We start from the raw sequence: 24,124 nt of genomic DNA on the forward strand, positions 1-24,124 counted from the left end.
ACTTATAAGTCATTCATAAGTCAAAATTACCTAAACAGATATTTTAAGCTGTCAACTTATCAGATAAATTGCGTTAAGTCATAAGCCACGTTAAGTCTTAATCATCTCCCGTTAAGCTCCGGATATCTTTACTGCTTAAACAAAAAAGACAAAAGGTTTTGATTTAAATAGATTTTTAAAAAAAATCTTAAAGGTTTTTTAAAAATTTGAAGAGTTCCTTCTTCTGTCTAAGTACCCATCCATTTCTTTTCTCTTTTTTCTAATTCATATAGTTTAATTAAATATAAAATGTAAAAAGGATTATAGATAGTATTTCCTCACCTTTAAATATAGGTCGCTTGATTTTTTAAGACATATTTCTAAGTTTTTTGACCGCATAACTAGAATCATTATTTTTATATATTCTATTCGAATCATAATATTAATATATTTTTATTTAAATTTTGTCTTAAAGAATAATGATTTTAACCGTACGGTTAAAATGCTGTATTTCAAAATAAAAAATTCATATACTAATATTTTAAAAATTATATATTTTTATGTTATATTTAAAAATCAAGAGGAAGACCCCTAAAGAGTCTTTTCGTATTTGAAATTGTGGCTCTCAAATATAAACAGAGCAGGAATGTCAAACAAAGACAAATTATTGCTAACATTATATGAGATACTCAATTAAGTACTTAAACTTAAAAATAAAAAAGTTAGGATAAAAATACTTGAACAAATTATATGTACACTAAGTTAGTCTCGTTTATTAATAAATCTAACTAAAATTTGATTTAATTATTGACGGGTTGAGTCGGTCAAAATTAAAAATAATTTGAATATGTTTTATTGAATTATGAACATTCTACCCGATCAAAGAAGTCGAATGATTTAAACTTTTAGTCACGTAATCATGAATTATATAATAAATTTTAATTTATCATAAATAAATATATATATATATATATATATATAATTGATGTAAAATCTGTACACTACACTTTGTAATAATTAATTTAATAATTATTAATGATAAAATAACTACGATAATAAAATCCAACTAATATATTCCATATTAAATTATTAATTAATTAAGGCGAAAACCGTACGCGGCCGAAACAGAGATCATGCTATGTTGAGGGCCCGTACGCAAAACGAATTGGGCATGATACAATCCACCAGTCCGCCACACTTTCAACCCTAGTTCGCCGCACTTTGACCACACTCTCACTTCATCTCACCACTTAAAACTTATCCATATAAAGCATCTCAAGCCCTCGCTTCCATGTTACTTCACCAATCGTGCTCTTGATTTTCTCAATTCAATTCTCAGGTAAACACTTATCTATCTTTATTTATACACACATTGCTTTCAATCAGCTTCGAGGATCGTGTTGTGATGGATGTGTGTGAATTTTGTGTATGTACGTGTTTATGTGTGTGCTGTAATTGTGTAGATTTGTCGAAATGAGGATTGTTGTGTTCGTCTTTATCGTGTTGATTGTGATTGGTTTTGTGATGATGTGGAATGGTGTGAAGAGACTGGAGTGATGTGTGTTTTTGTTGTTTGTTTCTTGAGGATTTAAAATTGCAAAGCTCGGATTTGTGAGATACATGTGAATTGTGTGATGAATTAAAGATTATCTGATTTTGAGTCTGTGATGCTACTGAGGGGATTGATGAATGATGCAGCGGTGTTTATATGTGATTGAGAGATGACACTAAAAATACTAGCAGGATGATACAAAGATAGAGATATACAATCTTGTGTTCTTCCTAGAGAATAACTTGCCAGGGTAGAGCATAGTAAGTGAAACAGAAACTTTTTTGCCATCTATAACTGAAACCGAATAAAACCAGTACGAACTGAACTAATTAATTGAATTACCCATTTGGTTGTCTAAGTTGGCTGTTTAATTGGTAGCTCATTAATTAACGCTCAAATGGTAACTCTAGTAAGTACCGATTTTTTTGTAGTTTCAAACCTAATCCCAGACTATCCCATGCCCAGTAGGTAGGTAGGCTTGTTAGTGGACCGTGGCTTCGATCTGAGCCTTAACAAAAGGATATGAACTGTATTAAATAAATCTGATCCACTAATAACCTAACCTAATAAGGATCGATGGGTTAAAAGCAAATATGGATTTCCGCTCATCCGATGTAATAAAGACCCTATGACCCTATCCAATTGCACCTGATTATATATATAATCTAATATATTCTCATGTATAAAATAAATTTGATAATGCTTGACCAAATTATTTAACTATTATGCATTCTTTATATCATTGGAATTGCTGTGTTGTCTCTCTTTCACACACACACACACACACACACAATTATATTAGATTTCCTCTTCCGCACACATCGTTATTTCATTAATTTCAATCGATTGAATGCTGTGTGTTTATAGTTCATCCACATATACTTAATTTGAGTTTTTTTCATGATATAAATGAAATCTTTATTCCTTGTTCGCAGTCTTCTCCTCTCCTTTATTAGTATTGGCAAATGAGTTCCAACACTCAAGTGGAGCAGACTTTGAGACATATTCTTCAGGTTATCAATCCTACAAGGGATGATTGGGAAGCAAGATTTCATATCATTGAAGATGTGCGAGATGCTGTTCAGACTGTGGAAAGCCTGAGAGGTATTAATGCGTTATGACTAGTAGCTCCCTAGCTTACGTACATTCTTGATTCCTGCAATCTTCAGATCGAGACATGAAATGGGATTGGTCAGGAATGAAGATTTATCTGGCAGTTTTATTGTTAGATTTTATCTTGCTCATACTTAACATTTTTTTCATCTCCTAGTTCAGAAATTACTAACTGGTACTCGCATGCTTATCTAAAAAAAAAAACAAAAAAAAACCTGGTACTGGCATAGGTCAGACCTAATAGGTCTGCATCCTACTCTCATGCTATCAGAAACATAGATAAATTGATATGGAAATTGAGATATTTTATGATGACTAATACACACACACATTACACATATATAATTGGTGCTTAATTGGATGGTATATCATTGTTCCTTTTTTAAAATTGAAATGGCTTTATGCCAAACAGAACTCACAGCTTAAATGGTGTACACAGGTGCAACCGTGGAACCATTTGGTTCATTTGTATCCAATCTGTTCACAAGATGGGGGGATTTGGATATTTCTATAGAGATACTTACGGGTTCGCATATATCGAATACGGCAAGAAAGCAGAAGCAAAGTTGGCTAGCAGATGTACTAAGAGCGCTTAGAAGGAAAGGTAATCTATTTAAAGATCTGAAACTATATGCATACTGTGAAATCATTGTTGTCCCTTGTGACATTTCACGGTATAAAGTTATGAACTTAAGGCAATAATCAATATGTGTGCTGCCGACAAGTTTCTTCATTCTTACAAATTACTTCCAAAAATTGCTGATGTCAGTTGCCTAATCATCACTTCCTGGTGTTGTGTGTGTGTGTGTGTGTGTGTGTGTGGGCAATCTTTGATCGGCAGAATAGTAAAAAGTAGTTATCCATAAAGGATAAATATTGTATTATGATTCAGTAAAGTTTCTTATGTTGCATCTACCTCCTTATAGGTAAAGTTTCTATGCTAGTAGAGGCTATTTGTACCAATAGATTAAAAATATATTAGTAACTATGAAAATATAGTTGATCCATATGTGTGTAACATTGATCTGGGGATTATATATAAAGGTATGAAGCAAATAATGAAATATATTGTTCATAGAAGTGTACCTCTTTGCAGGAACATGGCTCAAGCTCAGATTTGTCGCCAATGCCAGGGTACCCATCTTGAAGTTAGAGCACAAACTTCAAAATATCTCGTGTGACATCTCCATTAATAATTTGCTTGGTCAAATGAAGTCTAAGATGTTGTTTTGGATCAATGCGATTGATGGACGCTTTCGAGATATGGTTTTGCTGGTATTTCGCTATACCAAATTTGAGATGCCTGTCTCAGGAGTTATATACACCATTTTGATATGTGTCATATGTGTAGGTCAAGGAATGGGCCGGAGCACATGATCTAAACGAATCAAAGTCTGGGTCTTTGAATTCATACTGCCTCAGCTTGCTAGTTATCTTTCATTTTCAGGTAATATCAGTCCCTTTTGCATGTGGTGAATATTAATTTCGAACTATTACTGGTTCTCAAGTAAGTGAATAGTGATATACAAGTCCGGGAAGCATGGATTTTCAAAAAAAAAGTCTGGGAAGTATGGGTGCGGCAGTTAGGTACAGCACCGCACACCGGGTGCGCCACCCGGCTTATTCTGTACTTCGCTGGCGGGATTTGTAGGGGATACGGGATGAGTATACGGGGATTTAAAAAAGCCGGGACTTGTATCCTCAATTTCAGTTTTGAGCCATAATTGGAACATACTTACATATCGAGGGAGAAAATCTCAGCTCCAACCATCATCTCTGCTTAGTTGTTGTGTCATCTGTTAGTGTATGTATATATGTATCTCGTGTATGTATATATGCATAAGGACAGGGGGTCAGTTTGTGAGTGTGTGTATATGGACCAGCTGACTAGTACAGTAATTGGAGGTTGATTTTGGTTGGCTTTTTTTTAGTTTGATTTTATTAAATTCAATTGTCAATTAGTTTATATTTAGGTATTAATAAGTGATTTATGGGAAGTAGTGTACAAAACTACAAATTATGTCTTTTATTTGTCAAGACTCAAGCTTGATGAACTTATGTATTTGACTATTTCATTCAATTTGATTACCTCTTCTTCATTTTATTAATTAATTATGAAAGTATTACACACACACACACACATATATATATATATATAATACTTTAATAATTGCCGAATCCCCCCAAACCTGGATCCCCATATTCTTAATTTTCCCGAATTAGCGTATCACCGCACCCGCACTTGTGCTTCCTAGATACAAGTAAAGTCCTCCTAAGCTCTTTAGAGATTAAAAGAGACACCGCCTGTTCTATTATCAAAAGAGACTGAGACTCAAAACCAATTGCATCCATGGAGAAAAGAAAACAAATTGTCATATGTAACATATCATGCATCATGTATTATTATCTAGCCTTTTCTACAGCATTTTCCATGTTCTTAAGTTGCCTAAAATTATTAGATTGCTGTCATTCTGTGTTTGCTTAGGATGATTTTAGTATGGCTGAATAGGGATGTTCTGTAGCCTTCTGACACCAACTGATTAGCAAAAAAAAATTAGTGCTGTTTTCTGCCCAGCCACTTTGGTCTAGTGTTATTAAAATTATATTGCCCAAGTCTTATTTAAAATTGAAACCAGAATCACTACAATCCAGGCTTATTTTTATATATATCTTGCAGACTTGTGTACCTGCAATTCTACCTCCTCTTAAAGAACTCTATCCAGGAGATATGGCACATGACCTTCGAGGTACCATTTTTGATATAGTTATATATTATTCAGAGGTAAAGATCGCTGTTAGTGAGTTCTCATATTTATATTATATCAAAAATCATGTCTAGTTATTTAGCAGGGAAAAAAAAAAAAAAATCATGTCTAGCTTAACTTTAACAGTCCTCTCAAATTGGTGGAGATATCTGATATGACTTTTGATTGATCTTCTTTTTAACTTAAGAGTTCAAAATCTCATATACAGGTGATCATATGGTGGAATAAAAATGGGAAGGTAATAAGTGGTATACTGGTATATGGGCTTACAGTGTAGTGAGTGTGTTGAAATGAAATTCAAATGTAATACCGAGGTTGAGCATACTCTAATCTCAGGGGTCCAAACTGTAGTTCCACTTCTTTGGTTTTGTTGTACACATTATGGTAACTAATTGTTTGAAATATGGGAATTTCTGTTGATGAAGTCCATCAAGATTAATTTGCAAGCCAGCCAATATAGACATAGGGGTACACGAGTAATATTGGCTTATGTTTGATTTCTCATTTTCTACGAGAGTAGGGAAAATTTAGTCAGCCTATCAAGATGGTTTGATGGAAATATGAACAGATCTTAAAGATGGTATGGCAATGTTGCAAACTTCTTGTGTATCTTGAAGATCACATGATATTAATCTGTGCTGGGGTTAGGATTTATTACAGTTATAGATATGCAGTTTGTTATGCACCAAAAGCACGAAACCACTTTTAGAATCTGGCCGTTCAAAATCCAAAATAAGTTGCTCTGAATAATGCTTTCATTTTTCCCATACAGGTGTGAGAACTGATGCTGAGAAACAAATTGAGGAAACATGTGCTGTGAACATAAACAGGTTTCGGTTGAATAGATTTAGGCAGAGAAACCCAAGTTCTTTATCTGATCTGCTCATCTCATTCTTTGCGAAGGTATTTTCACAATCAGAACTGATGTGGGTTGCAAAAATAGTGTAAACACAAACATGACCTGCCAGATAACATACATCTTTTGCTCTTCATAGTATGTGTGTGTTTGCAGTAAAAAATGCCTGGCACTAATTTTGGTGTAGCGAAATAATTACTGTATATACATTATTCTTTCGCAGTTCTCTGACATTGACGTAAGGGCCTCAGAACAAGGGATCAACCCTTACTCTGGAGAGTGGGAAGATGTTGAGAGCAACATGGCATGGCTGCCCAGAACATTTGCACTCTATGTATGTTGTCTCTGTATATATCTCCCCCCCCCCCCCCGCGCGGTTCCCTCTCATTCACACATAGATACCGTGCTTTATTAGCTGCTTAAGCCTTAATAAAGGCATCTGTACCTCCAGATTTAACCTTTTTCTGTTGCCATGTTTTCTCATCAATGGGACCTCATTAGCTGCTTAAACCTTAATAAGCGCATCTGTAACTCCAGATTCAACTTTTATCTGTTGCCATGTTTCTCATAATGGGGCCTTATTAGCTGCTTAAGCCTTGATGTAGGCATTTTTAGCTCTAGATTCAATTTTATGTTGGCATGTTTTTCATTAATGGGACCTTATTAGCTGCTTTTTTTTTTTTTTTTTGCTGAATACCTTATTAGCTGCTTAAGCCTTAATAAAGGCATTTCTAGCTCCAGATTTAACTTTTTGTCTGTTTTGGTAAATATATTTTTTAGGTTGAGGATCCATTTGAGCAGCCTGCTAATACTGCAAGGTCGGTTACCAGTAACAATTTAACAAGATTAGCAGATGCATGTCGAGCAACCAACTACATACTGAGCTCAAATGATCACAACCAGGCTGCTCTCTTTGCTACACTAGTTGGACAACATCGATTGCCAACTGCGACGAGATCACAAGTCAGAAACACAAATAACCCTGGAAACTACAACCAAGGCCGTCCATGGGTAAACAGATCACATCAAAGTCGTGATACAAGGAATAATGGTCATTCCAGCAGTGCCAACAGGAACAGACCAGTTCAGCCTAACCAAAGTCAAGCACAGCAGCAGACTTGGAGGCCAAGACCCAGTAGTTAGATACATATCATGTATCAAATGCCTAAATTTACTGTACCATTACTGGAGTTCTTTGCACAGGCCACATGGTCTAAACGTAAAATTTTTACAATTGAGTATCAGTTGAGAGAACTGTACAGATTATATACAATTTTTTACAAATTTATACAAATTATTTTAGTTGACATTCATGGGCAAGTTTGAGTTTTTGTGCGATCGTTTTTTTTATAATGTGTATTAAAGGAGGGAGTTTTGACAGGAGGGTGGTCTTTAAAACCAGTGCGGTGTTTGGTTAATGAGTTTGAGTTTGGTGAATGGGAACTGAAACCCTGATTCGGGTGTAATTGTGTGGCTTATTGATTTCATTGCTGGTAACGGGAAGTTCATTTCCTGTTGATTCCCAATAGACGAGTAATTTATTTCCTCAATACATTTTGAAATTTATATCATTATAAATGTTTTTAAAATCTCATTTCCTTTCACAATTCGCATCCCATTTGGCCCCGAGGACATGAACATTAACCTCCCTTAAAATGTTTTAATTTTGTGCACCTAATTTGAAACTTATACCCGATCCGATCCAAAACGTGTACTTTCGTGTACATTATATATAAAAATATTAATAAATTTAATATATATTAATCATGTATAATTTTACTAAGTGTAAATGATATATTTATATTCGTATACAATTTTATACAAATTTGTTAATGTATCTTTAATATATACCTACACATACATATAAATATATGTTTTTTACATAATTAAATATCTAATATATTATATATTTTGCATATTTTCGTGTATTTCGTATACCCAAAATGAAAATTCATATTCGACACGATATCTATCGTGTAATTTCGTGTTCGTGTACTGTATCGAAATTCAAAATCCATATCCATTTTTTTCGTGTAGTTTCGTTTCATGTTAGCGTGTTACGTGTCAAATGGCCCAGTAGGTTTTACCAATACTTCAATAGTTATGTGTCATTTGTTTATAGGATGTTATAATTATTTTATTTTACAAAATATTGCACTAATTTCCAAAAAAAACTGAAATATAAATTATGTTAAACATCTCTTAGTTATTAATTTTTTTGGAAATTTATATAAATATATGCTTTTTTAGAAAATTATTTTTTGACAAAAAGTTATACTACCAAACATTGTACTTTGATATTATTGACTAATCTATATTTCAAAAATAATAATTTATTATAATGAAAATATAAGAAAATGTCCTAAATCTCACAGTTTAATATTGATAGTAAAGTTCAGTAATGTTAAAATTAAATGCCTCCTGCTAATCATTAGTAATACTGCAGCAGTGCCATCTTAAACTAACAAAGAAAGCACACACTTTTTACTGCAACTTTTTATGATCATCTTATCATACTAGATATAAAAATATAAATAAAAACTTAAATGCATTTAAACAAATCCAATTACTGGTTCAAATTTGAATTAAGGACATATAAAATTCGGATTTAGTGCTATACGCAGACATACACTTTGAACACAATTCATTCGACTTCTTCAATTACATATAATAGTACCACATTACCCCCAAATCGAAATACATAAACCCTAATTTCATCCCTCCTTCAAGCTCTCTCGCCCCTGATCCTCCTGGCAAGCTGAATATCCTTAGGCATGATGGTGACACGCTTGGCGTGAATCGCGCAGAGATTAGTATCTTCGAAGAGTCCAACCAGATAAGCCTCGGCAGCCTCCTGGAGAGCAGCCACAGCAGAGCTCTGGAACCGAAGATCAGTCTTGAAGTCCTGGGCGATCTCCCGAACAAGTCGCTGGAACGGGAGCTTTCGGATCAGAAGCTCGGTTGATTTCTGGTACTTGCGAATTTCTCGGAGCGCGACGGTTCCGGGGCGGAAACGGTGGGGCTTCTTGACGCCGCCGGTGGCCGGGGCTGACTTCCGGGCGGCTTTTGTCGCGAGCTGCTTGCGGGGGGCCTTGCCGCCGGTGGACTTGCGAGCGGTTTGCTTTGTTCTTGCCATTGCTTTTGCTGTTGTGTGTGAAAACTGTGTGTTTTAGTGTGTGTGTGAATGCTAGACTGTGATGTGAAGTTTGAGAGTGGTGGTTATATGGGAGTTGAGGTGAATGTGAGCCGTTGGATTGGGGGACTGGATCTACGGTTGTGGATGTGATTGACCCGGATCACTGACGTGGAGGTGGGTGGGATTGGATGAGCGCGGATCGTGGCCGTTGATTTTTGGATGGTTACTTGTTTGAGGCGGGGGATTTGAAATCTGACGGGCGGAACCGCGGAAGAGTGAAAATTTAGGCGGGCATGTAAAAACTGAGAAGTTCTAAATAAAATATTTTCACGTTCCAAATCGGTACATTTAAGAATTACTGCAAGTTGAAGACGACTGAGCCTAGCTTGATATTATATTATCTTTATAAAGAAAAGTTTCTCTGATGTTCGGAGATCTAAGTTAAGTTTTTATTAAGGATTTATTTTTATAAAAAATTAAATTTTTGTAAATTTTTTAAATATAAATATTAAGAATGTATTTCGTATGCTTTCAAAAAAAAAATGAATTTCATATTGATTATGTGATGAAATTGTTTTAGAAAAAAGGTAGAGTTAAAAGAAAACACTCTTTGTTTGAGATAACTAACAAAGATAAAATGAAATAGTAATTAACTTCATTCTCTTTGTTCGCGTTTGTATTCGTCCTCTTTCTCATTTTTTTTGTTTAACATTTACCCAACTTCTCCCGCAGCATTTTCAATGACCTTTTTTATGTGCTTTCAACTTGAAATTTAAACAACAATTGAAAAGAAGTTGCTACTAAAAACATCATCTCTCTCCTCTTTTATGAATTACCCGTGTAATTGATATTCCTTCCATCTCTTTTTAGTTGTCCAGTTTTGACTTTCAACAGTCAAACTGATCAAATTTTTTATATATTATACAATTGAAAAATATTTAAAAAACATATCACTATAAAGTACAGTGAACATTCATAAATTTCTTTTTGAAGTTAAAATTTTTTTTACATAATTATTATAATTCTTAATTTGAAAAATTTAAACTAATTATAGTTTAAAAAAATTATATGATTAAAAAATCCTCAAATAATAAAGTCTATGTGGGTGTTGGGCTAAGTTTCTTATAAGTGCTTCCGGGCTTCTTTTAGCACTTTAAGCAGCTTCTACTTTTTATATGGTGTTTGGCAAAAATAAGCAGAAGTGCTTATTTTGGGTTTTTAACCCAGAAGCTGGAAGCTAGACATGCTAGCTTTTTTTGAGTTTTTCCCGTGATTTGCATTTATTATGAAGTTTTAAAATTTATAATATATAATAAACTTTATTTATTAATAAAGTTTTTAATATTTTAATAATTTGATTTTTTTTTTAAATTTATACATTTAAATTACCAAACACTCAATTGACTTATAAGAAAAAGTAATTCAAACACTTTTAATAACTTATAAGTCAGGTTCACTTATAAATTATAATTCATTTCTTTGTTTTAAATAATAAATCACACTTTTAAGTTAAGCCAAATGCCCCCTATGCATACGGTATACAGTATAATACTACCTCCATCCCAAATTAGATGGCCCCGTTGACTTTGAGCATGTAACTTTTGGTGCATTGGCGTCTACTTCCGAAATTTATTTTTTTATTTTTTATTTTGTAAATAAAAATTTCATATTTAATTTATTTGCAAAATTAAAATTTTAAAAATAAGTCATGTAGCTATGCGGTCACTGAACGTTAAACTGTGTGCTCAAAGTCAACGGGTTCATCTAATTTAAGATGAAGGATATTAACATAATATTTAAGATTCAGATTTGATAAGCTCGTCGTCGTCGATGAATATGTTTTATTAGCGACATGCCGTCGAACAACTGGTGGGCGTGGACAGATAATCGTACCAATGGTGGGCGTGGACAGAGATAATCATAGCAAGGGACATAATTTGTTAAACAAAGTGGAGAATGTGACAACAACCGCTGGGAGAGCAATGGTTCTCCACTTATTCAAATCAGGTTCAACTTGGCTCAGGTACTCTACTCTCTGAGTATTTTTTTTTTTTTGCTAAATAAGTATTTTATGTCCACTATTTAGATATACGAAAGAATCGAGACTAAGAATTGGTTTGTTTAATACTTCAAATTTGGTGGAAGTTTAGGAACTTGACTAGTGTTTCTTTGAGAGACACCTCATGAAGTTTCGGATAGCTATGGTTAACGTAATTATTTGGTAGTGGATGAAGTGTCGAGTCTCGTAGCTTGATGATATTGTCATTAGGAATCTGTTTGATTTTGTGATGGATCATGGTTGCTGGTTTTGCTAAATTGTCTAAGGACAATTGCTTAATTGTCTTAGCAGACATAGTTCCTACGTTCTAGTCTAAACTTGTTTTATGCCAGTCATTTCAGCATAATGAAGATACATTAATAAAATACTGTGGTGCAACCGTAATTGTCATGGCAAACCTTCAATTTGCTCTTAATACGAATTATACTTATTCAAAGTTGTGACCGGTATTAGAAAAGAATCCCATGTGTGCAAGTCTTGTGAAATGCGGTTTTTTCAAATGAAGATTAAAGACTTTCGAAATATCTTCTTCTGAATAACTTGTGGAAGGTGTTTTGCAGTTAGTGATTTAGCTAAATAAGATTTTTAATCAAAAATATTTACCCTTTGCTATCGGTATTTGTGAGAAACTATGAAAGATAATCCAAAGTTTGTTTATCATGCTTTAGGTAGATTTGATCAATTTGAGACTTTTTATATGTGTCTAAAGGAGTGAAGGTTTTAAGGAGCGTGAAAGGAGTTGGGAGACAATGCCATTTCGTTCATGACAGGTGCTTACGAGTGTGAAAACTTTAAAATCAACTCTTCATTTCTAGCCTCCTGCATGTGTGTTTTTTTCTTCTACCCTATTCTGGTTTGTGTAGCTTGTTCGCTGTCTTGCCTGTGTTTCCAGTGTAGCTAGGGTTCATTGCACTAAGCTATGCTATGTGTATAATAAAGCAGTAAAAAGTTTGCACCTTGTATATATATGATCCTTATGGGTTTGCTTTAAGAAAATCTTTAAATGTATACATGATGTTTACCTTTACTTCTATGATCCGTTTGTGTTGTGTGTGTGGAGAAACGTAGTATGACTTTATGACTATCATCTTAAGGTCCTTTGTTATTACGCGTAAAGATCTAATAAAGTAGTGGTTCATTTATTTAATTTATCTGACTATTAATTTTAACTGATTCCTTTCACTTGTAAACCACTCTCAGCATTATGAAACTTATTTTGAGTTTTATGCATAATAAAGTTTGTAGTATATTTGCTCTGTTGCATTTTATGAGATATCCTTTAATTGTAGTTTTGTCATAAAGTTTGAAAAAATAAATATTGATCTCACCAAGGTATTAAGGACCGAATGAAAATAGGCATGATTGAGATCATATTGCATATACTTTTCATTCACACATCCGTACTTGATTGAATATATTAATTTGGTGATCATTAAGGATCGAGTTATGGTAATGCGACAAAAGTCGCTTGGTCTATATAATTATATGCAATTTTTTGCTCACTTTTGGTTATTGAATGTATGTTTTTTTGAATAATTTGTTGGGTAAGCGAGAGATATACTCATTGTGAAGCCTTATTAGTGGAGTCTAATTCGGCTAACATAATAGGAATTTGGTCCCAAGAACATTCACAACCTTTCGCTATTCCCATTAGTTCGTGAGAGATAGGACTAGAGGCTAATGTTTGTGTAAGATCAAGTACCACAATCTACCATCATGGAATCAGGTACACTTCTGCATATAATTTTATAGTATTGGCTTGATAATATCACAAAGATGATTAGTGGTTATATCTTTAAGTCTAACAAATGGAGGACTAGAGGAGACCTAACAAGGAGAACAACAATTTTTTTGCATTTTTCTCCAATTCGAGTTTCAACATAAAATTTACGTTGTCATATAATACTAAAATATACCCGACTCACCCTTTTTCACCTTAACCGGCCCAACCAAATAAAGAGGAAGCCCACCAAATCGCGACAGTAAAACCCTAGAATTTTCTAATCCAAGTATTAGACAATATCTGCGCCGCGTGCTCAATATCATTGTAGCCCCTTTTCAACAACAAATAAGAAAAAAGCAATTCTTCATCCGATCGGCACTCAAACTTTGGCCAATGATCATCTTGAAGTTTTGATTTTGAAGACAAATTCTCACTTGAAGGTATACATCTTTGCGCTGACTTATCTTCTAATAAGAACTTTTTTATGTTCCATCTTTCTGCAATATGTCTGTCAACATCAATTCTCACACCTTTTTCATTGTATGGAAACAATGAAATGATCATTCACTCAAATCTATATATGATATGCTTGATTCATATGGGTGTATGGATATATTCACTGTTCTTATACAAATGTATGCTTGTGCACTTTGGATTGATTAAATCTGGATATACGCGTGCTATATTGCTATATATGCATCCTTTGTATTAATTACCTGCCTAAAAGCTTAGATTTGAGTTTCAGATATCTCTAGTCTTGTTTGATGGCATTTATGACTGCTTTGGTATTTGCAGATGAGTGCCTATAGTCAACTAGAGCAAGCACTTCAGAGTATTCTTCCTATGATTAAACCTGAGAGAAAAGATTGGGCAGTGAGATTTGACATCATGGCAGATGTTCGAGATGCTGTTCAGACAGTGGAAAATCTCAGAGGTAGTAGAGGTTTATAGCAAGTAGTATCTCCCTCGCATAATTTTTACATCCTTTATTTCTTCAGAAACAAAACTAATATTCTTGTTAAGACATAATGAAATTGGTTAGGACTCAAGTGTATCATGACATTCTTTTTTATAGTATTCTATCTTCCTCAACTTGTCCTTCGTGAGCTTTTAGTTCAGAATATGCCAACTGGCATAGGTTTGTGTCCTAATGGCATGCCATCACAAAAATAGAAAGTAATGAACAGAATACTCTTAATTGGATAGAATGTAGTAATTCTGATTCACAATTTAAAGGTGATATGCCTAATAAAACTCACTACTTAATTGTTGTACACAGGTGCAACGGTGGAACCAATTGGATCGTTTGTATCTGAACTATTCACGAAATGGGGGGACTTAGATATATCTGTAGAGATACTTACTGGTTCTCATATCTCAAATACAGGGAAAAGGCAGAAAGAAAGTTTGCTTGCAGATTTAGTAGGAGCTCTTAGAAGTAAAGGTAATCATTTTCGAGATTTGGAACTATACGCATACTTTGAACTTGTTGCTGCCCCTTGTGACATCTCACAATATGTGGTAAAACAATCAATCTATAAATTCACAAATACTAGTTTTCCCATTCACAATATGTAGTAAAACAATTAATTTACGGATGTCAGTTACCGAATCATTGATTCCTCTGTTGGACTGTATATATAGGCACTTGAATCATGAACTGGCAGAAAAATAGTACTGTAAATATTTTGCAGAAAGGATATGTTTTATTATATTGCTTCTACTACCTTTTCAGTAATCTGCTTAATATGTAGGTATATTCAGTGAATTATTCAAAGATATCGGTAATGAGCTTGGTGTTTATCTTAACTAGAAAATTATTAAAAGCATTACTTGATGATTTATTCTCTGCAAATATGAGGATGTGACCAACACAATCACCAGTATTCATATATAGAATTATTAGATATCGTTTGTGCTTATGAGTGTGGCAGACAACATTGTGACAAACCTTTATGCCAGTAGAGGTTAGTCATGCCAATACATCAAAGGTAAAGGACACATATTACTTGTGTACACATAATCTATAAAAATATATATAATCACTGTATTACATTGGTATGAGGATTCATATATTAAGTTATGAAGCAAACTATTATGTTGAAGTGTACCTTCCTTTTTAGTATTAACCAGGATTGTTTGTAGGCAGGGACGGAGGGAAGGGGGGGGTATGGGGCGGTCTTGGCCCCCCCCAAAACCTTCCCCAAGCCCTTATATATAATCAATTTATATGATTAAAATTCATAATTTGTAGTATTTAGTCCCCCCAAAACTCATGATTTTGTAGTATTTTGTCCTTAAAATTTTTTTAGTAAAATTTCGCCCCCCTGGAAAATATTTCTGGTCCCGTCCCTGTTTGTAGGTACATGGCGCAAGCTCAGATTATTCAGTAATGCCAGAGTACCTTTCTTGAAGTTGGAGCACAGCCTTCAAAGGATCTCTTGTGATATCTATATTAATAATTTGCTTGGTCAAATGAAGGCCAAGATGCTGTTTTGGATCAATGGAATTGATAAACGATTTCGAGATATAGTTTTGCTGGTATTTCCTTTAACTAAATTATAGATGCATGCGTTGGGAATCATATACAACATTTTAACATGTTTCCTATATGCAGGTCAAGGAATGGGCCAGAGCGCATGAAACAGATGAAGCAGAGTCTGGGACTTGGAATTCGTATTGTCTCACCTTGATGGTTCTCTTTCACTTTCAGGTTATATCAATCCCATCATATGTGTTGAATATTTTGATGCACTCTACCAATTTTTTGAACTAGGTAGCATAAAAAGATATCGAATTCGAAATCAGTTAGGTTCATGTAAAAGGAAATGGACAATGCCCTATATTCTATAGCCTTTTTCGACTGGATTTGCCATGTTCTTAGGTTGCTCAAATTTGTGAGATCCTTGTGTTTGTTTAGAATGATATTAGTCTATATCTGACATTTGATGTGCTTCTTTCTGGCAAACAGATTTCCTTTGTTACTGTTTTTTGTCCAGACACTGTTCGTGATATATGAAATTTCATAGTCCAATTTTAAATTAGAAACTAGAAGCACTACTATCTAGGCTTATTCTCTTATAAATCATACAGACATGTGTACCGGCAATTCTACCTCCTCTCAAGGAATTGTATCCAGGAGATTTGGCACATGACCTTTCAGGTAACAGTATTAAGTTTAAAAACGTCCGCTTCTAACTTCACATTTCACAAATCTCATTTGTATGTATAGTCGAATATGAACTGCAAGGCAAAAAATTGAATGATGGTACATTGGCTAAAAGTATATTTTGTTAAACAAAATTCAAATATAACAGACTGAAGTTGAGCGAACACCCTGATTTGGGATTCAAACTGTAGTCCTACTTTTTCACATTATTTTTATCAAATATTTGAAATTTGGGGGTTTTTGCTGCTCAATTGCTTTAAGATTAAACTGCAAGCTAATCCAATTCTTGAAAGGTACACGAGTTAAACCGGCTAATGTATGAACTCTCATTTGCTTCGTAAGTTGAGAAGATTTTATTATCATATGAAGAGGGTTTGTTAAAATGTATAGTCGTATACAGATCTTCAGGATAGTATGGAGATGATGCAATTGCATATCTAAAAGATTGCATGATATTAATCGGCGTGTGTGGTTTAGGACTAATATAGCAGTTAAATAAGGTTCCAAGTATGATTATCTATATAAATTGTACTTCATTTAGAAACTTCTTTGAGATCCAAAATGAGTTGCTCTGCGTAATACTTTCTTTGTTTCCATACAGGTGTGAGAGCTGATGCTGAGAGACAAATCGAAGAAACATGTGCTGTGAACATAAACAGGTTCCAGTTGAATAGGTCTAGGAGGATAAACCGAAGTACTTTGTCTGGTCTGTTTATGTCATTCTTTGAAAAGGTATTTCTACAATTTTTTGATGACGGACTATTTTTAGCCTGCATTCAATTGTTATCTGAAAGTCAGATACTTGGTACAATTAGAACTATTATGGGTAGCAAAAACACCGTGGCAAATCTTCTCTTTCTTGAGAAATAAAATCAATAGGTGCTGGAGAGTAGCTACAACAGCTTTAGCAGGATATGCAGCCAGCAGCATTATCTGAACTCTTATTTGCTATTACGTTGCGCATCATAATATGTGTGTGGGTGCAGTGAAAGCTCCAAAAACTGAATTAAGGGTAGCAAATTAATATATGTACATTTACTATCTTTGCAGTTCTCTGACATTGATGTGAGGGCCTTAGCACAAGGAATGAATGTTTACTCTGGATGTTGGGAAGATATCGAGATCAACATGGCGTGGCAGCCCAGGACGTTTGCATTCTATGTATGTGATTCCTAACCTTTCTCTCTTTCTGACATTTGCACTCTTATGTGTATGTAATTCTCTTTCTCTAGACATTTAGACTCTATGTATGTAATCTCTCCCTCTCTCTGCCAACATGTTTCTTATTAATGGAATCCTTAATGGCTTAAAGCTTTAATATATGCATTTCTACCCCCGAATTCAACTTTTTTTGCATTTTTAATTTCTAGGTTGAGGATCCTTTTGAGCAGCCTGTTAATACTGCAAGGACGGTTACCAACAACCATCTGACAAAGATGGCAGATGCATTTCGAGCTACACACAATATGCTTGCATCAAATTATTATAACCAGGCTATCCTTTCCGCTACACTAATTAGACAAGATCGATTGTCACCAGCGAGACGATCTATATTCCGAAACATGCCAGGAAACAACCGGAGTCGCCCACAGGTGAACCAAGCTTCATCATCACAGTCACAATCACACCAAACTCGGAATTTCAGGAATAATAGAAGTTCCAACAATGAAAATATGAACAAACCGGTGCAGCCTCCTCATAGTCAAACAGGACAGATTTGGAAGGCAAAACCATCTTAATCGAACTAAAAATTTGTAACAGGTTACAGCACCGATCGTATTTGATATCGTATTGTGTGTGGTGGTTGTTTGTATTGTTTTGGTAATTTAACACCGTTGATGAAATTGGTAAAAATACAAAAAATAATAGTAAGAGCGATTGTTTTTACGCACAAAATTAAATTTATATGATAATTGAATCACTAAAAGAATTATAAATTTAAATCTTCTAACTAAATTTTAGTTGAGTTTAATATAAGTATAAATTAATCTAAATTAAAATAATAAATATTGATGAGTCATGTACAAATATAAAAAATGCGACGAAGATTGATGATTATTAAATAATTTTGATATCGAAAATATATAATTAATGGCGATAAAAAATAAATTAGTTAATTATTTATTTGAGGAATTCTGAGACCCGAAGATGAGTTCTAATTAGATAATGAAAAGGAGTCTAATTAGATTAGTCATAATTGGATTATGAAGGAAATTTGATTAAATTATATTATAAACCAAAAAGTTATAAGTTAAATTATGATTAACTTGTATGCGGTTAATATCTTGGATAAAATTTAATATAAATTTTTAGGTGTTGCCTCTGATTGATCGTAAGATGATTCAACTAAAGTTTGGATAATATGATCTCGTTAAGCCTCTCCTCGAAACCCTAAGAAAAAAAACCTATCAAGCTTCTTTCTTTTTCCTAGTCGTCGTGAGGGGCTTCCATCGGTTTTCACCGGTGGAAAGCCCCAAATCAGTTATTTTTTTTGTTTTGTTCTTGTTTTTCAATAATACCCCTCCCCAGGTAAGGATTTCTATCTTTCAAGATTGTATTTTTGTTTGATAAAAAATTTTTGGGTGATTTTTGTTCCCAATTTATTTGAGTTTTGTTTATTCTCTCCTTGTGAGAGCTTGGTGTGTTTTTTGGTGTGATTCAATGTCCAGGACGTTAGATCTACCAGATTTTCAAGAGGTTGATTCAGTGGTAAAGATTTATATGGGATTACAGTTACGATCGATAGCTCAAACGGGTTTTGATGAAGGCTATATGTGTATATATCAATTTCAACAAATCGCTTGATTGTGTCTTTGTAAAGACTAGATTAATCAGCGATATGATCTGTTTTATGTTTGCTCGACTAGATTGTTATTGTAGATGCCGTATGGCTTTTCATTATTGAATTAATTTCCTTTTTTCCAAAAAAAAAAAGATGATTCAACTTTACTTACATTAAATTAAATTTATTTTAAAATTACTTAAAGTAAATATGAAATTCTATTATTATCTAATCATATCATCATATCATATTATTATATAATATTCTAACTGGATAGTGAAAACGAGCCTAATTAGATGAGTTATAATTAATGAAAATGAAGTGATTAATTATATTATATAATAAAAAAGTTGTAATGATTTACCCATGGTCATTATCTTGGTTAAATTTTAATAAAAGCAAAGTTGTAGAATGAACATCATTGGTTTAAAATTTAGGGGTGAACTCTGATTGGTCCTAAAATAATTCTTATTTACTGATTGGTTAACTGCATATTATGGTACAAGGAATGTTGAAAATTGAATGTCATTGATTTAAAATTTAGTAAGGGCTTATGATTAATTAATTCTAAAATAATTCCTCTTTTTTGAGAGTAACTAAGATAGGAATTGGTAATCTGCATGCTGGCTCCCTCCTCTCTTCCTCCTCCTCCATTAGGGTTTGCTCTTTTTCAAGTAAATCGAGGGGCTTCCACTGGTTTTCTCCGGTGGAAAGCCCCAACCCTTTCATTATCTATCTTTTATTCTCGTTAATTTCTTTTCAATAAAACCCAATCTTTTGGGTGTTTGTGTGTCTCTCCTCTTGGAGTGTGTGGTTTGTCTCTCCTTTTGGAGTGTTTGTTATGTTTTTCTTTAGTCATGATTGGGTTTATTTCGTGTTGGATCCGTTGAAAACGAGTTTCTTGATATTTTTGGTGATCTACAAAAACTGTATCGAATCTGGGACGGTGGTGATTATTGCAAGAGCTCACCTTTCACAATCAAAGATTGTTCATCATTCACGGGTTTACACTTTCGGCATGTCTATAGCTGGTATCCGGCATGTAGATAGCTGGGGTGCCTTCGGCAAGTCTATAGCTGGTATCCGGCATGTAGATAGCTGTGGTGCCACTTCTCCAATCTCGATTTATGCGATTGGTGTTTCTGAACATTGGGCTAACAATAGTTTTTATGTGATATGGTCAATTGCGATGTTACTGTTTCCAGAGATTTTGGTGCAATTTGGATCGCTTAGGATGTCTTTGATTTCGTTTTTTGCTTCAAGAATTTTTGAATTCTATCTGTTAAACGATCAGGAAACAAATCATCTAATTGTTTTTAGCATGTTATTTGTTTTACCACCTGGTTGTATCGACAGTTGGGGGTTTGTCCCGACTGTATTATATTCAAGTTAATGAAATTTTCTTGCATTTGTCAAAAAAAAGATAGGAATTGGCAAAAGATTGCCAATGTCTATGTGGCATGACATTTTTAGTTGTCAACTTATTAGAGCTTCATGATTGCCAATGAGTTGCTACTCAAAGTTGGCAACTACGTCGTTTAGCTAAAAGCAAACTACAGTATTATCCAAAAACTATATTTAACCTTAACCATTTATGTATTTGAAATAGGTATACAATATTTATTTAGGGGACTACATTGACAATTCTTATAGTTGCCAACTATTGGAGTGTATTTTACAAAGAGGTTGCAAATGTGATATGAAGGAGAGATAAAATAAAAAATTAATATATATACCGAGTTGGCATGACTTAGCAACTATTTTAACAACCCTTGTTGGAGATGGTTAACGGCTCGTTATGACGGGAAAACACTGCATACTGTAGTAGAGTCGGATAGTATAATAAATGTTTATCCAATTAGAAAAGTGGAATTATTTTGGGATTAATTAAAGGTCACCCATATATTTTAGACCAATAATGTTCATTCTTCATCTGGGATTTTAATTGATTTTATACTCCATCCGTCCCACAATACAAGTCTTTTTTGTAAAAAAATTTTGTGCCTTAAACTTGTCGACTTTTAATTTCCAATGCAAATATATTGATAATATTCCAAAATTACCTTTTTTGAAAATGTATGACAATTAGTGAGGACTGAATAAGAGTCCACATTCATTCATTAATCAGGGGTACAAGTGAGAAAATATTATCAAATTAATGTGTTCTTAATATGCGCAACTTTTACAAAATAGACTTGTATTGTGGGACGGAGTGAGTGTAGTTTATGAATAATAATTGATTCTATCTGATTTTGATTTTATCCGGATTCTTTATAAATATCGCAAAGCTGACTAGAGTCTTTATGATTTAAGCACAATGTTTCGAAATCTCATGGATTTAGGTGGAATATGAAATATCTTATAATACACACAATCCCCAAAAAAAAATTCATCATTTTATGAAGTCCAAAAAAAATTCATCACCATTTGAATACAACCAATTTTTAATATATTTTAAAAAATCCCAATTGAATACCTTTGAAATTTGAAGTATAATTTAAAATCATGATTAAATACCACCAGTTTTTCTAAATAATTTAAAATCTTAAGTGAATTTCCAAGATTGTGATAATTTTTGAAAATCAGATTTGAATCCCCTCAAATTTAATGAATGAAAAATATCTTTTAAAATCTCAATTAATTATACCCCTAATAAATGCGGTAGATGAAAAAAATCTTTAAAAATCTCAATTAATTATACCCCTAATAAATGTGATGCATAAAAAAAATCCCTTTAAATACCCCATATGAATTGACACCAACCCATGAACATGTCAATTTCCTGAATCCCGAGGAAAGCTCAACCCTAGTTATGATCCACGCATGTATTTATCAATTTTCCATATCCACTTTGTCGCCGCCTTGTCAAATTTTCGTTAGTGCATTTTGTCGAACACTCGGTGGAGATGAATGGTTCTCCACCTGTTCCATGTGTAGTTGTTTCACTTTAACAAACTTATTATATAATGAAGAAAATTTTGGCAAACAAAATAAAAATAATGAAGAAAATGCTCCATTAAATATCAAACACAAAAATAGCTTCCATGGGGTTTTGGTGTTGTGATACAAATACTTTTGTTTCTCCATGAGGTTGGGTAGCTATCACTCTTGAAGATATGCATTTAGGGTCTTTGTCTGTTTTAGGTTGCTCTATTTCAACTCCCTGTGATGATGAATGTGTTCATGTTTATAAGTGTTTGAGAAGTGAAATTAAGCAAGTTAAATTTGCTAGTGGTGGATCTGTGAATCCTTCTATGTGGATGGAGTATTTTATGAATAGTGTTAAGGATGTAAATATGTAATGTTGCTATTCATTTGTCTACAGGTAACAAGGTTGCCCTTGCGCCCGTTGTTCTTGCATGTATTTATGGAAATATTAATTTATAACACGTGTCATCCACGAGTGATCTATAATATTTGTAATTTTATCGTTTATTTCTTAAATTTAATTGAATTACAAATAAATTATACTAACTGAATTTTTAAAAAGGATATTTAATTATATAAAAGATGATTGGTTTATTTAAAAAGAAAAATTGATTATATAAGAAGGTTCATAATTCGGCCGAAATACTGACCGACTAAAATTTTAATATTTCAACTTTAATAATATAATATAGAAGTATAAATGAGAGTGTTAGGACGGTCCCAATTTTGTAAAATTGCCAGGGCTGAACCAATTTTTTTTTACCAACGGTGTAAAATTTAATATGTCGCCCAACGAAATGATGTCTTGACATCCCAATGTTTTCTTTTGTTAGTTTTCATATACCATTGTAAATGAGTGCTAAGATCTGTGTGACGTCCCGAACCTGGGGTTAGAGTTCTGGAGCCACTAACCATATTAAAACACAAATCTGAAGTTTGTCTAGCAAATATTATTAAGTTCACACAACAACCCCAACAACAGGATCTTTGTCAGGTTAAGTATGTCACAGGTTTACAACTTATATCATAAACAAACCAAGATGTGGGACAATCTCTACATGAGATTACACCATATCCCTTAAAACCAACCTACAGAAATATCTACATCAAGCCAGAAACCTAGTTTAGATATGACTCCAACCGCCCGGAACTACTTGAGAGCTACTGAGCCAGAACGAAGAGCTAGAGGAACGTGCTCGGCTACTCTTACGGCAAGAAGGGTGGTTTTGATGTATCTGAAAAGGGTTAGTAATAAACAAAACAAGGGTGAGCTCAGGAATGCTCAGCAAGTGCTAGAATATTCAAATGTACGGTAAACAGTAAGAAAATTGTGATGTAAACAAATCAGTAAGTAAAGCTGTATAGTAAAACGAGTATGGAAGCAGAATAGTAAAACGTAACAGTTCAAAAATAGTTTAATATCAACTCCTATCTGCTTTTCAAATCAAGTTGAAGCCTCTGCTTCTAAATCAAAAGCTTTTCAAATCAATTTGGAAGTAACCCTTCCTCTAAAAGCTTTTCAATTCAAATAGGAAGTCCCCCTTCCTTTAAAACCAAAATCTCGAACCTGTTTACATGTTGGATTTAGATAAGACGCAATGGTCTGCGAAAGATGATCAGTCCTTCACAGGCCCCAACAATACCTAAACACATTAGATAATGTTGAACAATAATATCCATGGATTCACATATACAACCAGATCTGTTAAAACTTGGGACTGGCGCCTCAGCCACTTATTAACCGTACCAAATGCCTTACAAAGTTCGAGTAGTTTCCAGCTTTACATTTCAAGAAAAAGGTTTATTCCCTCAGAAGTATACTTATAACATATAAGCTTGAAAGGAACTAAACCGAGCTGTGAAAATCATTTATAAATATTTTGAAACCATGTGTACCAATTTGGCAAATTCAACCTTTCAAATCAAAACGGTACTTATATCATGCATTTGAAATAAGTAAAAGTTTTAAGGAAAGTACACTTGCCTGAGCTGAGCAAAAGACACAAGGTGTGGAATACTACTGCTGTCGGGAACCTACATAATTTAAAAGACTAGATCTCAA

General features: G+C 33.6%; 3 protein-coding genes across 6 annotated transcripts; 2 read left to right on the forward strand and 1 right to left on the reverse strand.

The window, feature by feature from the left end:
- The first annotated feature begins 1,096 nt into the window (after positions 1-1,096).
- On the forward strand, positions 1,097-7,572 carry LOC108208573 (protein HESO1-like). Its single transcript, XM_017379103.2, has 9 exons — positions 1,097-1,318; positions 2,467-2,635; positions 3,084-3,248; positions 3,741-3,919; positions 3,996-4,091; positions 5,322-5,391; positions 6,182-6,312; positions 6,489-6,599; positions 7,046-7,572. The coding sequence occupies exons 2-9, from the start codon at positions 2,497-2,499 to the stop codon at positions 7,406-7,408; spliced, it is 1,254 nt and encodes a 417-aa protein (XP_017234592.1). The 5' UTR covers positions 1,097-1,318; positions 2,467-2,496; the 3' UTR covers positions 7,409-7,572.
- Positions 7,573-8,796: 1,224 nt separating this feature from the next.
- Positions 8,797-9,473, reverse strand: LOC108208578 (histone H3.2). Its single transcript, XM_017379111.2, has one exon. The coding sequence runs from the start codon at positions 9,399-9,401 to the stop codon at positions 8,991-8,993; it is 411 nt and encodes a 136-aa protein (XP_017234600.1). The 5' UTR covers positions 9,402-9,473; the 3' UTR covers positions 8,797-8,990.
- Positions 9,474-11,190: 1,717 nt separating this feature from the next.
- Positions 11,191-18,224, forward strand: LOC108208030 (protein HESO1-like). 4 transcript variants are annotated; one of them, XM_064087632.1, is made up of 10 exons: positions 11,191-11,424; positions 12,129-12,230; positions 13,979-14,117; positions 14,463-14,627; positions 15,546-15,724; positions 15,801-15,896; positions 16,277-16,346; positions 16,954-17,084; positions 17,403-17,513; positions 17,723-18,224. In XM_064087632.1, exons 3-10 carry the CDS (start codon positions 13,979-13,981, stop codon positions 18,089-18,091), a joined length of 1,260 nt encoding a protein of 419 aa, XP_063943702.1. In that variant the 5' UTR covers positions 11,191-11,424; positions 12,129-12,230; the 3' UTR covers positions 18,092-18,224. The 4 variants fall into 4 exon arrangements, with proteins under 4 accessions (XP_063943702.1, XP_063943703.1, XP_063943701.1 ...); XM_064087633.1 differs by having other exon boundaries at positions 12,170-12,230; XM_064087631.1 differs by lacking the exon at positions 12,129-12,230 and having other exon boundaries at positions 11,192-11,424.
- The last annotated feature ends 5,900 nt before the right edge of the window (positions 18,225-24,124 follow it).

Source organism: Daucus carota, chromosome 2, assembly GCF_001625215.2.
Source record: "Daucus carota subsp. sativus chromosome 2, DH1 v3.0, whole genome shotgun sequence".
In the NCBI taxonomy this organism is placed as follows: Eukaryota; Viridiplantae; Streptophyta; class Magnoliopsida; order Apiales; family Apiaceae; genus Daucus; species Daucus carota.